This window comes from Cariama cristata, unplaced genomic scaffold (assembly GCF_000690535.1).
Source record: "Cariama cristata isolate BGI_N322 unplaced genomic scaffold, ASM69053v1 scaffold3386, whole genome shotgun sequence".
NCBI lineage: Eukaryota > Metazoa > Chordata > Aves > Cariamiformes > Cariamidae > Cariama > Cariama cristata.
In genome coordinates, this window is record NW_009623858.1 from 4,713 (window position 1) to 28,187 (window position 23,475).

Consider the following 23,475-nt stretch of genomic DNA (forward strand, 5'->3'; position numbering starts at 1 on the left):
GGATCAAGTCTCTACCAATCTATCTTTCCATTAAATCCTGCTAATAAACTCCCTCCTTCCTGTGTGATGGTTCTCAGTATCTACCTTAGAAGGAAACATTTTTTAAGAAGTGAGATCAGTTATGAAAATGCTTCATCAAAATAAGTGAGCAAAAAGATTAGGGAAGACTTTATATGCTGATATAAAAAGCAGTACATTCAGCTAATACAATTCATTACAGTTTCCTCAAACTCGGTGAACCTACAATAACTTACCTCACTGAAGATCTAGCCCTGGCAGCCTAAAGCGTGTTTACTCAGGGGTTTTAGGGCAGTATTGTCTTAAGAGCAAATGTTTGAATGGAGGGGAGGGGTTACCAACACTGTAAACATATACTTTTTTTTTAAACTCATATATTCTGGCTCTGAATCAATTTTACAGCCTTCACAAGTTCTTTTGTGGGAATGTTGAAATACTTACATTTTTAATTCTTTTTAAGGAAAAAATACTTTAACATATAGTTGATATGTCAATTATTTCCCCTTTAGCTAATAATCAGTTTCTATGAAACAACTGACGTGACATTTTACGCAAAGTTACTGTTCTTGCATTTGCCTTGAATGTGTGCTCTTTTGACTCTTACCTTCACATTTTCTGGATGAAGCCCTCCAGGGTGTTTGTCCATGTACTGACATAAATCAGTGTGCTAAAAGAAAGTCAGATGGAAAAAAAGTATATTAATATCTGTATGACTGCAGCAATAAATATCCTTCTACTTAGGAGTGGAAAGAACAAATGGAAAGTAAGGAGATTTTTCAGTCACACCTGCACATGCACACTTGTACCTTTACACTCCATTTTAGTTAACAACCTTAGTAACTTGACTGATATGAATATTCACCAAATGTAAATTAATTTTTTTTTTCTAACATCCTGAATATGGTAAAATAATTACTTGAATTTTAGTATCATTTTATACCTTGGAAGGACAATATCATCATCAACACCATAAAGGTAATATCTGGAGGAAAGAAGAGCCTAAAGGGAGAACCTCAAATGCTACTCTCATTATTCACATTAAAACATTGCATTTTAAGTATAATTTTATGGTGATTGAAGATTAAGATGGCTTAATGGCTTAAAAAATAAATATGAAAGGCACTGCATATCAGAGTATTGAATAACACTTTCCAGCTCAAAAAGAAACATGTATTATGCACATGTACAGCTATTAATTACAGATACTTCTCAAAACAGCTTCACTGAAGACTCAAAACTTTAAGTTCTCACTTCATAGTTGCCTATATTCCCTGCAAATATACCATAAAATCTCTTCAGAAAATAAGTAGGCTTGCAATGGATAGAATAATGCTATTTTTAATTAAGAAGTATTTATGCTTTTACTATGGAAACACTATTTTCTCTGAATTTTTCTCTTGCATTTCCTCACTTTCCTACCAGTCAGCAGCACGTTTTCAGTGAGGTGGCATGTTGCTTCTCTGATTTGCTTGCATAACTCAGCTTCTGGAATTATGTTCAGAATAAACAAAGCAAAAATATGCACTAGATTAACCACTGAAAACTTGGAGACTGACTCTGCCTTCCATATCTGTTTTCTGAACACATCTGGTAAAAATCATCCAACATTCCTTGAAAATCTACTTGGCAACACCTGCCTCACATACAGAGCAGCCCAACTCAATATAGGCAGTTTTCAAGGTGAGAGTTTTGGACAAAAGCTGCCTTTGACACAGAAAAATGGGTTTCTCTGTGCAACATTTCCCAGTTCAGGAGCCATTCTCTAGTGCTCTTTTGCAGAGTTCTATGGATACACAAGAAAGTTCGCATCTTCTAAGACACATAATTTGTGCTAGCCACAACTGTTCTGTATAGTATTCTCTTCTGAAGTCATAAACTATGAAAACACAATATGCATATAGAATTAACACTGCAATGGCATAAGATGCACTGCTTGATTAGGTTTTTTCAGGAATTCTTATGTGGCTTTAAGAGACCGGGTGCCCCAACTGCAGGAAATTGCTTAAGTCCCAAAATGAATGGTGTGAGTATCACAAGGGCAGAGGGCACACTCCAACAGGCAAACCACACTAAATAAAACACAACAGAGCTTCTTTCAAAACACAAGCTACAGCAAGCAGTACTTCAATTTATGGTTAACACATTAATGAATGCATTTACATAGAAAATGAAAAAATACACCTCTACCAGTGAATAGGTACTGTCAGTCAAGTACATTTTGCATAAAGTCTATGCTAAGCATAAAGACTTACTCCTAGTTTCTGTAAAATCTTTAGCCATTTCAGGTACGTATTCCTCTTCTATTCTCCCAGTTCATTTTCTGGGATGGTATCAATAAATCATGCCAAAAATGGACCAGTCATCCTTCATATGCATCACCACATTACCCTGTTTTGTCTTGTTTTACTGTACCAACACCAAGGAAACATACTTGAACAAAGTCATCTGCTAGCCTTGTCATCTGGTTTTGAGTACTAACCCCAGCACAACAGTTTGCCTTTGGCAAAATATCAGCTGAAATACCATTGCTACAGGTGATGGCTGGTGTGAAATAAGAATTTTGGAGGATTCCCCCCATTTCAGTGGGTAATCTGTTATTGAACAGAAGTGCCAGCCTGGTGAAATAACACGTTCTCTTCTTTAACTTAAATACAAATCTTTGAATAGTGATAGCACCTGCAGTGCTTGGGAGAAGTTTAAAGAAAAGCCTGACATTTCACTTTAGAAAGCCTGGCAGGTTGAACAGGGCAGTGCTGTCCCACCCTCAGATGCACCCGGCATGGCCCCTGAGCACGGCACACCCCCTTGCCGGGGCTGGCCTAAGGAGAAGAATTATCATTTCCCCGCAGTTCAGTCTTCCAGCCTTTGTGGGTGACAGATAACCTAGTAGGTGGGAAACCTACTGCCTCCTTCACCTTCTACTGATTTCTACAATTTGCAACTAGTCAGCCGACAGAAACCAGAGGAAGACAAACGCAATGCTACTTCTGAAGGTCCCATCCCTGAAGCCCCAGCACCCCAGCTGCCCACTAGCTGCACCTTTCTATTCACCAAAAGCTCACTAAGAACATCCTCGTCACAGTCACATTAGTAGGAACAGCAATAAGTCATCTTTTTATTTCCAATATACTTGTAATGAATTGTGAGGATAACCCCATTTTCTTCCATTTATATTTCAGTAGTTATTTGGATACATTTTCTCCATATATGGACATCAACGATAACCCTGTTTGTGTTATGCATCATTCGCCTCTTCTTCCTATCCCAAGGATGAGGACGACTGGTAGCCTGGTATAACCTTCCACTTCAGTAGTTCTGTCCTTCAAAAACCACTTGCTTGCATCTACCTAAAATTCAATGTAAGCAGCAGCTTCTACAGAATCCTGGGAACCTTACAGAGTCAACTGTGCAGCAGTCTTTTGGCATCTATTTTTTTCCTCACACAAAGGCTACAGACACAGAGAAACCTCTACCAAATCTTCATTCAGACAGTAAACAGAAATGGAAAGTCTTTTCTGTTCAAATCTTTCAAGAATTTGTCCTCATAAAACTAAGTTAGAGTCCTCCTCACAAAAGCAACTAAACACTATGGTACCAACTGGGAAAGCAACTTACAAAGTTACAGTACATTGTTCCTCACTTAAAAAAAAAAAAAAAGTAGTGGTAAAGCAAAGGCAGCATCAGCTGCTCGTCTTTTCCCAAGGTAGGGACTCTATGCACATTGAATTAAATATTAGTATAGCCAGGAAAGCTGACAATGCTGCAGGGACAGCTATTTCTAAACCCGTTTTCCCTTTTGGTGTGCAAGTGCCTGCTCCAGTGCTTGTGTGCTCAACTGACATTGAAGACGACAACATGAATACAAGTTTTAGGAAAGCATTAAAAAAGAAAACTGAGAGCAAACTGGATGAAAGATGAAAGTAGTTTTCTAATGGTTATTTCATGTGATTGGCTTCATATAGATGAATGGAATCTTTTTCTTCGTGCTATACTTCAAGGGAGAAGGCAACATGCTTTCCGATGTGGAACAGTAGCTGCAGACACAGCATGCCATACTCTGACACTAGGGACTTTGCTGTCCCTATCTAATAAAATACATACCCTAAAGGAAAATTCAAGATACAATTACATATTGGCAAGAACATAAAACTATGCTGAAACAAGGTAGGAAGGCAAGAAACAAACCAACCAACACACCTTTTACAGTCCTTTCTCCACTGTCTCAGAAGGTGAGGACACCTCACAAGCAAGCAGGATACACTGGGAATGCAGTACAGAGACTTGCAAGTAATTGCAAATATTTCACACACATTCTGATCCCAGGTGGACCTGGCTACACCAATTCTGCCTCGAGCTAGCTTTTAACAACTCTATCAGCCACACTGCTAATCCCCAACACACATAAACCACCACAAGTAATCCCGTGCTGACAGAACATATGATATTTTAGCTTAGGTTCATAATCCCATTAATTCCTGATCTTAACACTCCACCAGTTTACCCACACATATATGTACAAATAATCTATTAGCACTCATCTGTTCCTAACAGCTACACAAAAACAATAAATAGAGATAAATCAAGTTTCCATAGTGAAGAACTCAAAAGCTAAGAAAGTCCAGAACTAATAGGGTTTATCCAACCTTTTATTTGTTTGCCCAATAAACGTACATTATGATAACTTTTTTAATGCGTAATGTGATCACACACTTTTTTCCCCTCGCAGGATTAGGCATACTCACTGAACAGAATATGAGGTACTTGATTACAGAACAGATGTGCTGGTTTTACGGTTTGGTTTTTTTTGTCATTCTCACACAGCTTGCAGTCTCTGGCTCATTTACTATTTTGAAGGCAGAAACATTAATCTCACAGGTTTTCCAGCCCTGCTTATCGCTACACTATTCACAGGCTTCACAAACATAAAATAATTTCATAGCAATCCAGGGCAGATGCGGCATTATTCCCTTTTATCAGGTAGGGAATTGAAGCAAAGAGAAAAAAGTCATAAGTATCACTGATTTGGGCAACTCTATTTACGGCACTTTGGTTTTGTCTTTTCAGAGTCTTTGGCACTATTTCGTCTTCTTGTTTTGACTGACTTCAGTTACAGCTGTGAGCGTACAATGCTTTTGCAAGGGAGACTGAGAATCTCATGCTGAATAGCAGATATCGGTCATATCTGAATTGCGATGACAGCAATTTGCGATGGTGATGACAATTCCCAATACAGCAGGGATGGAACCTAGTTCTCTACAGCAGTATTACCTGCCTTATCTTGAAACAATACTTTTAATGAGACAGGAACCCCAGAAGACACTCTAGTTCCGACACCCACAAAAAATGAGAAAAGTTCAACCACCACCATATGCCTTCACCACGCAATCCTCTGCAGAGCTGCACAACAGCCTCTTCCACAAGGATGACAAAAGGAGATTGCATAGGCTATCTTTATCTTGGCGTCCTCTAATTTTAAGAACTTGACTTTGCCATCTCACTTACACAACGTTTTGTGCAAAATCTGTTACGCTTCAAGTGAACAATTTGATCCCTCCTCCCACTACTGCCTCCCCCAGAAAAAATTTCACTTCCTCTGGGGATGCTGTCTAAAATATTTGAAGTGAAAGACTAAAGCCAAGTCTCGAGGAGAGGGGGAATCTTCAAAGACATAGTTCTTAAGTACAAATGACAATTTTTCTGAAGCCTATCACTTGACCAAATTTGGGACAATTTTCAAAATAATAGCTCAGTGCCACCCAAAGCACGAGGCTACCCATTCTCCAAATTCTAAGCCCATGAAGTAAGGCTTGATTACTTACAATAACGGTCCTCCAGCTGCAGGTTTAAGATATCTTGGCCATTTGGGCTGAAATTAAAAATAAATATAGACAACCTGAGGCAGACTTTGGCATCTTCTTTTCTTCAAATAATTGTATTTTACTAAATCATGCCAGAAGATCACTGCTCCAGGGCTGTGACTTGACTTCTGTGTTCTAGCACACACAGCTACAGGTCCTTGAGAAGGCTCTGTCAAGCCCTTGTGCAACTTTCTCTCAGTAACTTAAACCACAAACCCTTTCCTCAGTGCACATCTCAAGTAACTAGACCTCCACCAGGAAACCCCTGACCCTTCCCGGAATAGATGGCACAAGTTCTGGTTAAACCAGAGACTGCACAATGACTCCTAGGACAGGAAATAGAAAACTCATGCTCAACTATGCTAGTTCCACCATTCTCCTGTGTCCAAACTGTTTGTAGAAGCACATCAGCCAATGCCCATTTTTGACCCAAACTTCAATGACTTTCAAGTATTTTCCTCCCTATGATGGAGACAAGTATCACAATTCCTAGGTACATGAAAATGAGGGAGAGATTAAATTACTTATCCAACATAACTGCTCAGACTCTAAATAAAAATCAGCAAAGTTGCACAAGGATTAAGCAAAATTAAGTTTGGGTCAAGGAACAAGAAAAAAAACTGCCATAGTACAAAAAAAAAAAACCAACAAAAAAAAGAAAATGCACGCTTGCTCAGACTCTCTCTGTAACATTTTTCACTCACTTCTCCCCCACACCATCAATTACTATGACAATACCACAAAAAATTTCATTTACCTTATGAAAGATTGTCTCCAGGCTCACATGAAGAAATGACTTGGGGTTTTGCTTTAAACTTGTGACAGTGTATAAGTGTATGAAGGCCATTTCTATTCGGCAAGAGTCTGGTTTATGTTAGGAGACACGTGTGTGTTTATGTTTGTGAGCATACTGCGTATAAGCATCTGCTGAAGGGAAAAGAATCCAGGCTGATATTTATACAGCTGAAGCAAGGTTTATATACATTGCATCCTACTTCTGGAAGAGAGAGAGTATGCAAACGGAAAACAAATGAGACAAATGTTGATGGTTCAGACTCCTCCCTTCTCCCCTTGAAGAAGGAATTCTAATTATGAATAGAAGAGTAAACCACAAGCTGCGAATGTCCTCAGATATGCTCAGTGCTTTGCTTTAACATCAACTATTTTTCTCAACTATCTTGCTCAGAAACCAGAGACTCTGCTACCAAACACAAACGTGTTCAGACAAAGGGCAGGACGTCACCTTTCAAAGGCACGGCCAGTGACATGAAATGAGCTCTACTTCACCAGCCCTTTTCCATAATAATAATGTGACTGTCATTCTCTTCTAATTAAATTAGTCACTTCTACTTCCCATGCAATACATTCATTCCTCAGTCATGATAAATCTCCATGTGACTTAGCTGTCCCATAATTCTGCCTAATTGGTTTCAGCTGTCATTTTTGAAGCTGAAATGCTCGGAGAGCCTGAGGCTCATGAATGGAACAGGAAGCATTTCCAACCGCATTCCCATCATGTAAAACCAGCAATGTGAAAGAACCCTTCCATTAAAACAAAAATGGGAGTATTTGGCTGCCGGCAATGCCATCATGCAGCAGACAGATTGTGCTGCTCCACCGAGGCAGCCGGGCTGTTGTGAGCCATTCTTCTCTGTTCAAAGGAGAGCACACATTATTTACGCCCCAGTGGTTTTACTGACTAAAATACTTTCCCTTTTGTCACCACCAAATTCTTAAACCGATAATATAATTTACCAATAAAAGCACAGGCAGTAGGAATATTTGAAGTGACAGGAGAACAAAGAAAAGTTAATTCTATTTAAATGGCATGTATCCTCCAACCTAAGCGCTCTGCAGATTACAGCACCATGGTTTAAACTAATTTCATTGCTGGTATTTTCAAAAGTGTCATAGACTGTCATTTTCAAGTATTTCTATGGCTTTCTGTAATTCCATCTTTTCCCCCTATGAGACGACGCAGTGTTAACCAGGCTAACAAAAAATACCCTACAAGCTATCTCTGGGTGATATCTAAGCAACTTCCAGAAAAACAGAAGGCAACAGCACCAGCTGGGCTGAGCAGCAGGGAAAAGATACATATTAGGGATTCAAGAAAGAAAAAAAACACCCCACAAGACACCTTTAATGAAAACAATTTTGCTAACAGATGTTTCTAGCACCTTGTATTTCTCTCACACTGTCAACAAAGATAAATATACTTCAAAACACATGAACAATACTATACAGAAAAGGAGGCTGGGTGTTGGGGGAGTACATAATACATATACAAACCTACCTGAAAATCCCAGAGAGGAAAGGGAATGCACAGTTATCTGATTTTTGATTCCTATTAGAAAACATATATTTATTTATTGATACAAAGTTTCTGTTCATTGCCCAGAGAACAATCTGCTCTGTGACTCTGATGAGTGAGACACATACTGCTGTGGGAAGAATTGCTGAATGAACTAAGAGATCTTCAACAAAATCCAGGTTTTTAAAGATGCCAGTTTATCCTCTTTCTTATTCTCTGGCTATCTTAATAATTGTGTATCAGCCTTGTTTTCTTAGTAAATCAGGTTAAAGAGACAGTAAGCACTTAATTTAGTGAGATTGTTTTAACAAAAGAATAACATCTCAAAAATCAGTAGAAATTCCTGTTTAGTATGATCAAAACCTAGCAGCAGATCATCAGCTTGTGTAAACTGTGATGGACTTATAGTCCCCAAAGTCAACAGGGTTGGGACAATTTTTACAAGCTGAGCAAGTTGTAATACATGTGCCCACACAGATATGCATGTGCACTTTTTCTTTAATTTGCTAAGTCATTAGGTTTCCACAGCACTGACCATTATATCCACTATATCCACATATACCAAAAAAAAGAAAACAAAAAAAATAAATTTAAAGACACAAAAAGTTTCTTGTTAGAGCATGGCAGGTACCCCTAAGCTCATGGTGAGAGCAGTCAATCTAGGACCACATAAGCAGAACACATACATGGCAGGGAGGCTGACAATCCACATACAGCCACACTATGTTGAATATCCACGCTGGCATCAATCGAGTACTCGCAGTACTGGCCGTGGATGGTATAGACATATCTACACAAGCTGACCTGGCACAAGAGCCTTTGCTATGGTCATGTGCTGGGTTACAAAAAATGCCATCTTCAGGGCAGGAAAAAAGCAGCGCGAACACTTTCTCTAAAAGCTTCAGCATCCTATGGTAGACCTCTCTTCACGCTGGCTGAGTGACTTTTTTCTGCCAGGCCTCCTAATCTCAACTGTCCATGTATGATCATAAGATTAATAAAAATTTTATAGGGATAATTGCAGTTCAGACTGAAAGGCACACAAAAGAAAAATTGTGCTTCCATGGATTATATCCTCTTTACTCAAAGTAATAAAACAAGCAAAAGTGAATAGGCCTTTTTAACTTTCAAGTGTTGGTTCTGTTTATTACTCAATCTTGATTCTTGATACCTCTTCTTCTATAAATGTATTATAAAGATATCTGCAGTTACTGACCTCTTAATTCTGAGTCTCAGATTTTTATTATTATTCTTATTTTGCCAGAATTGCTCACCCCAAGTTTAAAGATTTCATAAATGTAATTTTTATCAATTTGATAAAATTAGTACAAAGCTGCATACTGCTAGTTCAGGAAGGAAAAATCTATTTTTACGATTCAGAATTATGGCAATTATCACTCTCCAAACAGCCAGGTTTTGGGTTAGTGTCTTGTTTGTTTGTTTTTTCAATCTGCACTGAATAAATCAGAGCTGCTCATTTTAAAGGGAATTAAAAAACAGTTACAACCCACATTATTAAAGAGCCTGAGAAAAAAGTTTAATTAGATTGGACAGTCTCTAGCGCAAGTTGAGATACCGTCAGGTTTCACCTCAGAGGGACTTGGACAATGCCAGTTTATTACTGAAATTAAAAGATAACAAACATGTGGGATGCCACTAGAATATTACTGATGATAGAGCTGTCCAGAAATCTATAATATAGAAATAATCAACTACTAAAAAAACTAAAATACTAAAACTAGAAGGATTTTTTAAAATTTTGTTTAAAGTAGTAAAATAAAATGACATATTTTTTCTTCAATTCCTGATACAGGAAAGTAACAGTGTATTAACTTCCCTAAAAGACTACAAGTATTCATATTTAACTGAGACAAATTAAGATGCAGAAAGATACACATAGAAAGGATCTCAAAAAGAAAAAACAATCAACTTACCTATATCTACTACCAATGACATGCCATTCTGCTGATCATTTGTCTAAACTGTTCTTAAAGACTGGCAATATTACAGAAACCATCACCCCACGGTAGCTTCTCCAGTGCTTTACTATCATTACCATTAAAGAGGCATTCCTATAGTTCAATCTTTCTCTTCATTACTGCAATTTCAGATTTTCTTTTCTATTCTCTTTACCATTGACGTGGAAATAGGTCACTGTCTTTCTGTATGATATATTTAAAGGTTTGTAACCATCTCATCCTTTTTTTCCCCTAGTCTAAACAGTCCTACTTACATTGACTTTTCCTCAGAAGTCTTTATTCTAGACGTTTGCTCATTCTTGTTTTTTATCCCCTCAGGTCTTCAGTTGATTCATGTTTTCTTTGTGAGTACAAATTTACCATTTTGGGTGGTGGCCTTACCTGTATTGAGTAGAGTGTTATCACTGGCATATGCATCTTACTACAGGTATGTGTTTTTGATGGCCTACAGTGACGTTTGAAATTTTTATCTGTAATTTAGGAAAGAGTTAATTGAGATTTGTCAGTAGATAGAATATCTCACATGATTTCCAGTGTTCCATCTGTCAGCTCAACTCTGGATGTTTTTTATGCTTTGATTTTGCTGTGGTTGTTTTTAAATACTTCCACCAAATACAGTTATTAATACTTAATAAAAAGAAGAATAAATAATAGATGCTAATTATTAAATGGTACAAAGCACACTGCAAATCTAATGAATATTTGGTAAGGTTATAAAAAACATTTGTAGGACATTCCGATACACACAGCCTCCCAATCCATTGGATTGTAAATCTTGGTTAATCTTATCAACAGATCTATTCACCAGTATGCAGTCTCTGTATGAAGTCTACACAACCTTTGTGAGATCCTGCAAAGTTAGCATGATGAGGCAAACTGAGTAACATCTTTCCTCTTCCCGCTAGACCTGTGTAAACTTCTTAGCCGAGCAGGAGTATTTTTATTTAAATTTAACTACAACTTTTCATTCCTTCTTTCCAGATTCCCAGGTCTGGCATAGTCTTTAACTCTCGGCAAAGCAACAAGCAATTTTGTTCTGAAATCCCTTCTGAATCCCTACCTTCCAAAGCTGACTTTGTTTGCGTTTCCAACCTATACTTGGACATCAGCAGCTCCTGTCTCGGATCTGCTCATTAGAGCTTGAAAAACAAGGCTTTCCCAAGAGCAGTATTCCCTTACCACCTCTTCTGAACAGCAGGGGATTATTTCCTTTCTCTCTGCTTCCTCTCAGTCTTGTTCCGTCATCTTTTTGACTGCAATTTAAGTAGTGCAACTTGGGGCAAGCCTGGGGCACAAGGCAGTGGTTAAATCAATGGGGGAACGGCTCCTTCTCCAGTCAAGGCAAATGGAAACTACTAAATTCAGCTGCTCCCATGCTGGGAGCCCTCAACGACTCCGTTCCTTCCCAGGGTGGACGAAGCATGTTCACAGCAAGCCCGGGTGTCTGCCCAAGAGGGTGCCAGGAGGCATCTGGCTTGCTGCAAAGCTTCACTAGCTTTTAGTCCTTGTTTGCCGTGGCTGGACAAGCATCTTGACCTCAAACAGGAAGAAAATAGCCCATCATTTCACTCTTATATCAAAATAAGGTAATGCAGCTTTCAAATAAGTTTCACTTTCAATCAAGGTTTAGAAGACTCCTTCTTCCTTCTTGTGCCCAGTTTCCCTAATTTCCTCTAGGTATTAAACACTGCTGAACGATCCTAGTGATCAGAGCTCAAAAGCAGCTCTGGGACTCTACTGATTTTCCCTGCTCTCTCATCCACTAACATAACATGGCTTTTTTTGTTTGATTTCACAACAAGCAATGCCATCCTATCTTTAGTTTCAACACGTTTCCTAATAAAATAAACAAACACAGAAAACCAATAATAGTGTTCAATCCAAACGATCAAAAGTTATGAGAAATTCAAAATTTTCAATGCAAAAATTTTTGAATCTTTTAGGTAATGAGTGTTGATCATTTCCTTGCATAATACTTTTCTAAGATGTACCATGACAAACGCAAAATCTCGGGTTTTGAAACTCTAGCTCTGTAACTCTTAATTCCGATGAACAGTATGTATCTCACTTTCCAATCAGCATTAAAATGAGAAACTCATACCTATTTTTTTCTTACAGAAAATGGGAGGAAAATGTAATTAATGAACTTTATTAAGCCAACTCATTGTATAACAACCTATTTTAGCTGCTGTAATGAAGTAATAAGAATGAAACTTTCTTCTTTACTAGAAAGTAATTTTTAGGAAGGGAAAACATACTCAAAGATTAAAATAGGCAAGGTAATTGAAAATGCTTGGGTTTAAATTACACTATTAGACTAGTCTGGAGTTTTTTCACTGTTGAGGCAGAAATAATACTACTCATTACTCATACTTCCAATTATAAATGTATCTGTTCTCGTTTTAAATCTAGTTCATAAATATTGAAAGCATAATGTAAAGTATTGCTCTACAAGCTCACTTTTATATGCCAGGAATAGGACAAGTTGCTGGCCCATTTATTGATAATAATATACTTACATAATTATGCATAATACTAAAACCCTCATTATCATTCTACCAAGCTTGTAGCAATACGTATTGGTTAGGATTGCCTTTCAGAAATAAAGTGTTTCTAAATACAGTCATCTTCCTTTCAAATAAACAAGTGAAGAAACAAATGGCAGCAGTTAATGATCATTTTAGAATGAACAGATGTGAACTCATCTTCAAAGGTCTCTCAATATGTCTGAGATCTCACCTGTAAAATTCACCACGTCCTTGGGTAAAGTTGCCTATATCAGTGACACTTGCACTACAGCCGGCATACCCACAAGGTCACATAAACTAACACCTAAACAAAGTGTGGAGAGGAGGGAAACAAAACTTCTGTGAACAGTCATACTCCTCCATTGAACTGTAAAGCTGAACTGACTTTTTTCTTTTGGAAGTCATTACAGTCTCAGATACCATATGCAAAATGTGCCAAAATTTCACATTTTGTTTTCAAGTCTTATTTAGCACATCCCAGTTAACTATATGGAAACCATTTTCTCTACCATTCATACATGAAAGACTATCAGTGCTTCAGGATTTGTAGAGGTGATTCCAAGCAGCTCATCCTCAAAACTCCTCAGGTAACAAGCAACGTCTTTCAGTCAGCCAGTGGTAGAATTGAGCTCTCAGCTCCCTTTTTGGTACACTTGAATAACGAACAATAATCACAGCTGATGTAAGAGTTACCAAAGCACAAGAAGAATTTATGCCCTACTAACAGGGTACTGTATATACTAAAGTATTTTCAATTAAGTTTTTTCATTCAAAAGGAGCAAGCCCCCCTTCTCTTTTTCCACAGAAATGTACAGCTTCACATTCACCACCAAAATGTTTATATAGAGAATAAACTTCTCCTGATCTTCAACTGTCAGATAGAATTTTTAAAGATTGACTTTTCTCGCTTCTGGGGACCACCAAGGTTAAAGTTAAAAAGCTCCGTCATGTTTTCATCTGACAGACTTCCATATAAAAAAAAAAAATCTAATTTGAGGTACCCAGAGAATTTAATCACTGCCATGTTTCTTTTCAGAGGCTATTCTGCTTTCAGCTTTTAACTTATTACTGCAATGCATTTTGCAATGAAAGGTGCTACATGAAATTAAATTTCTTTCTACTCTTTCAGGGTCAACGCTGAAACCGAACACCTCTGACAACCTCAGATGTTTCATCAGTATTAATTTCCCAATGGAATTGTCACTGACCCAGCAACCCATAGTTTCCATTTTCTGAGAACTCTTGGATCACTAAATGTTCATCCCTAATTTAATCGTGACATCTCACTCAAATTGTTTTTACTATCTTTGAAATGGTCAAGAGTGATTAAGGGCAATAGTGTATCAGTTCCATGATGTCACTTTATGAAGTAAATCACATTTAACCCTTTTTAGGTTTGTCAGGTCTCAGTCATTCAAAAATGTATGCCACTGTGTAATTTTATTTGCACAAATATTTCTACTGATTTCAGTACAAATCACTCATATTATTGACCAAAACCATGTACAGGTGTTAAAAAAAAAAAAAAAGTTACACTTATAGAGTTCAGTAACATCAATTACACAGCTAGATTGCATAGTCCACCAGCCAAAATTTGCAGATTTAAATGGGCAACTGTAATTTTTGCCTCTGCACATTCATATTATGCACTGAATGACAGCTCTTTGACAAAAGGAACAAAAAAGGTTATTGCGATCATGCAGTTAAAACCTGTACCATGCACATATACAATATTTCGATTCAGTTACATGGGTATTCTCCAGGAGTAAGCATTATCAGATAGCATTAGCTACCTGATCAGCCTATAACTTTACATTACCTAACAATGAAAACACATTTCGTTAAGCAATTCTGTCATCTCAGGGCATAACAGAAAGTTACAATGTCATTATGATACAGTCCTTAGGCTGGCTGGAGAGAACAGAGCATCATTCCCCTTCTTCCTGAACACCACCTTGAGAGACTGTCCACCAGCCAAAATACTAAAATACGGCTTGTATCAGTTGCTAGAAACCATTACTAAATGAGATCCTGAAATAGTTTCAATAGCTACCAAACACCATGGGAATAAAAAGATTCAACCACCAGCAAGGTTGATCCCACCAGCACCCTGTTGAAAAACAAACAGCTAAGTGAATCCAGAAGAACTAGGCGCTGCATGAAGTTTAGTCTCTGTCCGTGCTTATCACAGACAGCAACATGACACAACACATGGCCGTGAGCCAGAGTCTGTAAACACTACTACCAGACGTAAAATCCAGAAATTTGACATTAGCATAACATGCAAAAACATCTGTTTTAGGGAGAAGCACATTCTATATATCTTATTTCTCAATCAGTTCTGACAAATACAGCTAAATACAGATGCTGATAAAAGGGATTGCAAAATGTATTCATGTAAAGTTATGCAAATAAGTCTACACTGACCATTACATAGAATTAAATATCAAGGCTTCTCCTATGCTATTTCAGTGTATAAGTCAGGAGCAGAAGAATCACCAGTTTTAAGAAAAGGAATTAAATTTTCATTAATGCTCTTATACCTGAGGTAAAAAAACATGTACTGCGTTGCAACTGCTCTGCAGGCTCCTGTAGCTGAATATCCACATTATTACACTGTAGCATTTCTATGTAAATAACAAGGTGAATGGCCTTTCCAGACAAGATGCTGTGTGCACCCTGATGTAAAAATTAAGGCATGCTCCCAAGAAACACACAAAACATTTCCATCTGTCTTAAGTAGGGATGTACTATGAGTAAAACTAGTAATCAGTGTATTTTATAAACGCAGTGTCTTACTGACTACAACACAGTAACCGATATTATACTGAAAATCTAACCTTCTTTAAACTCATTTGTTTATTTTAAATTACATGTTCTTGGATCCATCTGTGAAAACTGGGAGGTTAATTATGATAGTATATTGCATAATTCCACAGCTAAATGCTGAAGTAGTTGTACATAAATGTCATATGTTTGTCTTAGAAAAACTAAAAAGATTAATTAGGAGACCAAGCCCAAGACTTTGGAAAGTAATACTCTGAACACAATTACATCATTACACTGTGTACTATGTAAGTTGAAGTTTTAATTAGTAGGTAAAACACTAGCCATGGCAAAAAAAATAATAATCCAAAATTCTAAATTGCATGCACCAGACTTCTTTTTTACTGACATGGCTTACAAAAAGACACTATGCACAAGCCAGTCACAACAAAAGCCATTTAAACTTGTTACATGCTTTTGATGAAGGAACTACCTGTTAAGCGTTTCAGTCTTGTTCTTCTTCTTACCCACGTTATCCTCACCTATTTTAAAGTTAACCAATCACATCAGTAAAGAAAATGCTCTAGTAAACAAACTAGGAAGCAGAGTAAGGAACCAGTTTGAAAAGTCAACTGAACAGTATAAGGTCCTTCAAGAGCCCTAGTAGCCACTTCTCCATCTCTGAATCAGGTCTAGCCTAGCCTTCCACTTTTAGCCAACTCCACTACAAAGTGTCATTTCTAATAGCCTCCACTCTCCTAGAGAAGGATCTCCACAGATCACCGATGGTAGAGAGCTTTTCCATCAAATTCAATAGACTCTGGACCATACCCAGAACATTACTTTATCCAGTTACTTTACATCCAGTTACTTTACTCACCACATATTCAAACACAAGTGTCAAGGTCTCCTTGGTGTGAATGATGTCATGAAGCAGCACAATGTTAGCATGTTTCAATCCTTTCAAAAGAGAAGCTGAAAAGTAAAACATACATGTTATCTTAAAAAGGATCCAAATATTTTACACCAATTGGAATTTTTTTTTTTGTGACTTGGATGATTTTTTTGACATCTGAATTTCATAAACTGACAACCAATAGTTGTACTTTAGCATCTTCTATGTCCATGAGTTCCACACGTTCAGTGTATTTGAAGATCACGCCTTCCCATTCAGTGTTATTTTCTCCACCTTGTTGGTCAAACTCAACCTCACTTTGAGGCAAAAATGAGCTGTGGCTAGAGATGCTTTTCTTACGCAGCCTCCTCTAAGTGAATCAATCACTCACATCTGATCAACCAGATGCCAAGTTTGCTTCTACACTCAAAGATACTTTCTTGTCTCAGACAAAAGTCAAGCATGTCTTCAAAATATCATCTTTCCTACGCAACACAACAGAGTTGCTTTCTAAACAAAGTGCAACATCTTTCCTAAGAAGAGTGTTTTAAGCAATAATTCTCCTTTCTCCCATACACAACACAGGTTTGATGGAATCATTTGTATTAGCTCATGAGAATAAATACACAGTATTTTCCCACCATATATATTTTTAATGGCACTAGCTCATGTTTTCAGACTACTGACAAATAAAGACTTATCTAGTGAACTTCCAGGTGATCTCCTTCATTAAATTTCTTTTACATCATAATACATTTTTAATGTTCATACCATATTACATATTTAATGTTCCACAAGACATGGCATATTTTAGCAATATATGCTGACAAGCCATGTGTTGTTATCAATGTCATTCTGTCGTTGGTGCCTTGTCATCTCATGCATATATCTGAGCAGGACTATCAGTCACCACAACAAAGTAAATAATAGATAAAAAGACATGCAAATGAGCCGCATATTTCTATACTGAATAATGTGGAACTTTCTTCTGTCACCTTCCTTTTGTCAAAGAAAATAAACAAAACACCAAATGTGTGTCTCATTCCACTACTCTGCAAAATAGAAGCTGGGGAGCTTCCACGGCACTGTTACCCCTTGCTGTCCTATTGAGGGTGCTCCATCAGGCTGAGGTAACTCCAGGGGTCATCTGGCTTTAAATTATGATAAGTACGTATCACCTCTCATACTAGTCTTCAAGAGATTGATCTGACAAGCTGATCACTCTAGGAAGCAAGACAATAGCAACATGGCATCTGGCTGAATCAGTGTCCCTCTACAAGCACCCTCACCAGCAAAACTTTGGAGTTCACACTAGGCAGAAAGTAGATAGCAAAGGGGAAAATACCATACAGCAGCTTCAAAGCAAGTATATCACAGATACCCTGATGACAGAATTGCAAGCCTGCAAGCAAGCTCTATGACCAGGAACGAGGCAACCCTTCAATCTGGCTGAAGAGGTGAAAAGAAATGTTTCAAAAGAGCTTGCTTTTGCCTGCACTCCACAACTCATGCTATTTAGAGAGTCAGCATAAAGGAACCTTTCCTGTGCTCTGAATATGTTGCCACTGGGCTGTAAAATCAGCTCTTGCAATTTCAATTATTTTTTTTAAACATTTGATCAGTGCATCTCAAGTAGCTTTTAACATTCCACAGATTAAGTAGAAGTTTTTTATCAAAGGAAGAGCTGTGCACAATAGCATCATCATCTTAGAATTCAGAGAATTTCTTGGAATAAAAACTCAGAGATTTGGATATGTTGGGTATTTTTAAAGGATAACAATGAAAAATTGCTCCTGGAGAAGGAATGGATACAAACAACGGATAATCAGAACAACTGTTCCAAAAGGCACCTTCTACCAGAAATGAGAACTTTTAACCTGGGGTACCATGAGAAGAGTTTACTTGCAGAAACCGAGCTTTTACCAGCTCTTCCCTCAAACCTTATCAAATGACCATATACGCAGAGAGATTGGGAACATAAAAACTGCCTCTTAGCAGAGCCTGTGTCAAACTGTAATAGTATTTATGACCTCTGTCAGCATTTGCTGTTCATATCATCACCTGAGGCCTTTAATTCCTCCAGTTGGTCATTACTTTGTTGCTAAAATCTGTACATGGGTCATTAAAGCTTAAACAGCACTTTGAAAGTAGCTTACCCTGAGATCTTTGCAAATACTGTCTGTCCTCTTCAGTCTCCTCCCCCACCCTTATTTATCTTGTCTAATATCCAATTCTCCCCTTTTACAGCCTCAATATTCAACATCTGCCATATATTACAAGAACAACAAAACATCACCTCCAGGGTGAGATTTCTGTCTTCTCCATTAGTCCAAGTGAAATACAGTAAATAATATAGCACAGACAGCAAAATCATCTTATTTGCACTAATTGCTTCTTATTTCCACAGTGTACAATTCTACTATCCATTTATACTGTGAGAAACCAACATAACTGGTGAAAGTAAGAGAAGAGCACAGGGGGTAATTCTATCAGGATTCTTACCAGTAAGATTGCCTGTCTGTGAAAACACTGCTTTGTTGCTTAAAAAAGGAGGAAAAAAGGAAATAAAAAAAAAAAAAAGAAAAAGAAAAAAGTTGGTTGAAACAGGAAAGCTGTTTCTTCCTCCACAGAGTACTTTAAAAACAAAATGAAATATGAACCAATGGTGCCTGGTGTGTGCTTCTTCCAGAAACATCTCCTTTCAGAACAAACGATCGATACACTTCCTCTTTTGGGCAACTTTTTGCTCAAAGGGGATAGAACTTCGGATGAACTCCACTAATTCAAAGACAAAACCCAGAAATTCACAGCCAAGAGAATGAAAGAGAGTCCAGGGAATCTATCAGCACCAGCCTGACACAAGCCTGACTTCACCTTTGAAGCTGCCAATGCAGCTGCTACTGGAGCTCAGTGAGAAGTCAGGTGCTGCTGTGCCTGGTGTTACTTCTAGATCAAAATAATTCTCCCAGAGAATGCCATCTCCATCCAGTGATTATCACCCACAGGTTTCACACAGAGGTTTTTTCTTTTAAGATAAAAGGTTAAAATATTGTTGAAAAAGCATTGCAATAACTCACAAAAATGGGATCAACGTACTAGTACTGACTGTATCCTTAGCATGTATTTTTAAAAACAAAATTATATAATGCTGTTTCAAAACTGCTGGCACTCTTTTTTCACCCTCAGTATTAAATGTAAGATAAACAGATAGCAGCACTTTTAATTCATTTCCCCAAAGAGTTTTGAGGAGGCACAGGAGCAAATAATACTAAAATGCTTTTTTAAAACACCTTGGACAATATATTATATATGTTTGAACGGGCAGGTGCTTGTTCTGTCACCTATGTTTGCACATTCCCTCACAGCAAATTCTAGCAGTAAAAAACAGGGCAGAGGAATTGGTGACATACTTCAGTAATTAACGACATCCAAGATGATAATTTCTGTGACTTGTACATAAGTTCATGACCTGCGTCACTAAAAGTACCAACACAGCACTTCTCCATCAAGGGCTAATAACCATATTTGCATACCTAAAGGAAACACATTGTATTTGCTTGAATAACCATCACGGACTTCAACAACAACGGGATGCTCTCATCTATTATGAGCTCCTGGCAAGCTGCCTTATTTCTTGTGTCGGTCAAGGAGCTTTTTGCTGTTCCCAGATGAGCTGGGTTCTAAAGTATGCTCACTCCACGAGCAAGCCAAGACAGATGGACTGCAGCCAACTCTTATCCAAAGCCTGAGTAGCATCAGTAAATCAGTGCTTTGCACCCTGCAGGGTTTACAGCATCAGCTCAAGCCTGCCACTCCATTAACAAAGCCCTGTAACTTTAGATCAGCCTTGACTTACCTCTAGAAGACTTGGAGTGTTTTGAAAAAGGCTATTGCAGGATGCCCATAAAGTAACATTTCACAGCTGTATGTCAAAATCAACAAAAGTAACTATTACTGTTGACTCCCACGCCATGTGCAGGAAGAACTTCTCACTAGCAGCACTAGCAAAGATGGTACTTTCAGACATGGCAAGTGCATTAAACTTGAACATTAATTATGATCCTTGGATCACCCTAATGCAATTAATTCAGTCCTGCAATTCCTGACTATCATCTTGCTCTCACTTTGTGAAAAATCACAGATCTCCACTGTGGCCCTAGACAGAAGAATCACCCATGATTTCCAAATTGTCTGGTATTTCAGTGACTGGAAGCTCTTCTGAGCAACAGCAGCAGAACTCAATCTCATACTGCTCATATGCACCACAATGTACAACTGCTGCTGATACTCTCACAGATTTCCTACTATATGCAAAGGCTGTGATATTCCCATCATTCTTCTAAAAAGTAGCTATGAAAATGCTTGCTTTGCTCAGTATATAGTAGTTGAGGTGTCCTCTGGCGATCCCATGCACCAGTGCTCACCATTTCCCATGCTACTCCTCATATAGAGTGTTCACCCTTTCTCACTGTCACTCTAGGACATCTCTCATTGGGAGAGTTTTATTCTTGAAGACAGCACATCATGGCAGTTTGCACCTATCTAACATCATTAATGCAACCGTGCATCTTTGCTGCCCTGTTTAATTTCTGAGACACCAAAGTTGCACGTTCTAGTCAGTAACATAAATTTGTGAAAGCAAGTAATTTGTTGTGCTTCAGAGCCAAACAACATATCTGTAAAATTCTGTGGCTTGTCACACTCTGCAGACACAACCGTGCTCTCTGACAGACTGCCAACTTCCTCACATAAACATCTGGGTTCAGTCTCTGAGCTCTCCTGGAAAGGCATCTTTAGTGAGAAAATATTAATGTTTTTTTTCTTCATCATGTCTTCTGAACAAACATACTCAAATGTGTCTTATTGCCTACACAAACTACAGAAGTTCTGCTTCCCTTCCCAGCATCTTATGTTCCCATCTAGACATCTTTTATAGAAATTTTTAAAATTTAGCCTTGGAGCACAATGTCCCTTACGCTTCTCATCCACTTCCCACACATCAGGACTTTCTGTGTAAAACGTTACTTATAATTCTAGCACAGAGACAGGAATTCAGCACTCTGTTGGTTTTGCAGTCATAAATGTGCAGAAATTTTCTTCTCAGAAATGCAGTTCCCAAATCTACGCTTTGCTATTTTCCAGTTCACCCATCTGAAATAACTTACTATGAGCAAATAGCTTTGCTTTCTTACAACCCTAATACAACAAAAACTATATATCGTAGGTAAGACCACACTGACCACAGACTTCCCATCTTCTCACCACAAGATATATTCTGCAGTGATCATTATTTGTAATCCCAATCAATTGATTTTAGAGCTGCACACCTATAAATGCACAGAATTGGTCAGCTTCCACTCTGATCTTAGTGAACACAATGCGATAAAGATATATCGGTCACTGATCAGCTTTGAAAAATTTCTAGGAAGAAGTTTCTTAACAAATTTCAAAAGCATCCATGAGCTACAGGAAGAACAGAAAAAGCATCAAATCATTCCAGTTCGCTATCACATAGGCTTAGCTGAATTACCTTCTTTACAGCCAATTCCAACCTCATGACAGTCTCTTCTAGATTTAAAAAATGGTCCTTATTCTAATTTTCATTAAGTCAAAAAAAAATGGCAGTCTGGCATTAAGGAAGCACAGAGTGCTGCACATCCTTGCAAGGAAGGATTTGCTAGCCCTTCAACTGTAGGCTGCTTTGCTGGAGGGACTACATGGATCACGTTAGCTGCATCTACCTCCTGGGGCTGAAATTCAGGCTGACATGAGTGGGTTGAACTTTTAACAGCACTTTCTTTATTTACGAAATTTCTACTTGCTGCTCCTACTTGAAAGCGTAGCATGTTATTAAAGAAGAAACACAGAAAAAGAGTGTGTGTAACAACACATAGGCACCTTCAGAGGTTCTTCTCACTATAGCTGTAGTCCCCTAAGCAAAAGGCAAGTCACAAACCTGCTGAAACCTCTTTGCCTATTGAACTGGAATAACACATTGGAAGAACTGATCAAATAAGCACCGAAAAGCACTACAATATATTATTCTAACAGATATACAGAAGACTGCTGCCATATGAAATTAATGTCTCTTTCATTATTAGATATAAAATTATGCATTGTTTATTGTTCCCAGTGCACTTCAGACACAAGTACAGATGGAGGTTAAAAATAATGAGACATCATCCTATTAAAGCCAGACTCTCATGGAAAAAGACTGTAATATGCAACTCCTGTCTTGCAGCAGCCAGACATCTTGCCTTCACTGTCCATTTTGGTATTCAAGAGGAGGAAACTGTAAACCAAAAATATGTTGGCATGTACAGAAAAGAACTCTACAATGCAGTCAGCATGTGAAAGAAGATGACCTTCTATTACTTTTTTATGCACGCATAGCATGACTGGGACTAGTAGCACAACCCACTAATAAAACTGTCACTGGTTGTTATTAGTCTTGCTTTCTTGCTGAATTTCAGACACAGTTTTCATATAAGTATCTATCTTCCTCAGGATGACTTCTTTGGAAGTTTTCAGTCTAAACAGTTCCTTCCATCTCCCAAAAAACAGGCTTTAGTAATAACTTCTGTAACCCACTGAGTAACTTTCCCCTGGGGTTGGGGAAACAACCCAACTGTAAACCCCATGTTTTGGAGTAGAGAATCAAAACCTGGAAATACAGAGGCTTTTAAAATAAGAATAAACATTTTGCCAAGTCCTTGAAAATCCTCTAAATTTGGTCATGTTACAAGCTCGCGAAATCAGCTCTTTGGGTCAGACTGACTATCAGCAATGTGAAAAGAAGGAGGAATAAAGAAAAGGAGAGACGGCATGAGAGGCTGTGATTCACAGTGGAAGCTAGGACGGCTGAGTAAGGAGAAAGAAAAGTCAGAGGACAAGCGAACGGCCTTCACAGGTAGAAAAATGCAGGAAGTGGAAAGTAAGAGCAGGTAGACAAGACAGAAAAGGGACAGGAGACAGGATGCAGAGCATGGGTTGGGCAAGCACTCCCACTTAGGGGGAAGTAGACCAGAGCCTACAGACACTAGCACATATTCTCCACTGATGCCCATATCAGAACCCAAGATTCCCTCAGATTACCAACCCACTGCTTTCAGCAGGA

General features: G+C 38.1%; 1 protein-coding gene across 1 annotated transcript in view; it reads right to left on the reverse strand.

Moving 5' to 3' along the window:
* Positions 1-622: 622 nt before the first annotated feature.
* The window catches only part of LOC104163816 (cyclin-dependent kinase 14), a gene marked incomplete at its 3' end in the record, with an annotated part of 82,622 nt that continues 59,769 nt past the window's right edge, over positions 623-23,475 (reverse strand). The window contains exons 5-6 of the mRNA XM_009702934.1: positions 16,344-16,438; positions 623-685 (exon numbers count right to left, since the gene is read on the reverse strand). Of these exons, the coding sequence (XP_009701236.1) occupies positions 623-685; positions 16,344-16,438 (158 nt within the window). The remainder of the gene's footprint in view (positions 686-16,343; positions 16,439-23,475) is intronic.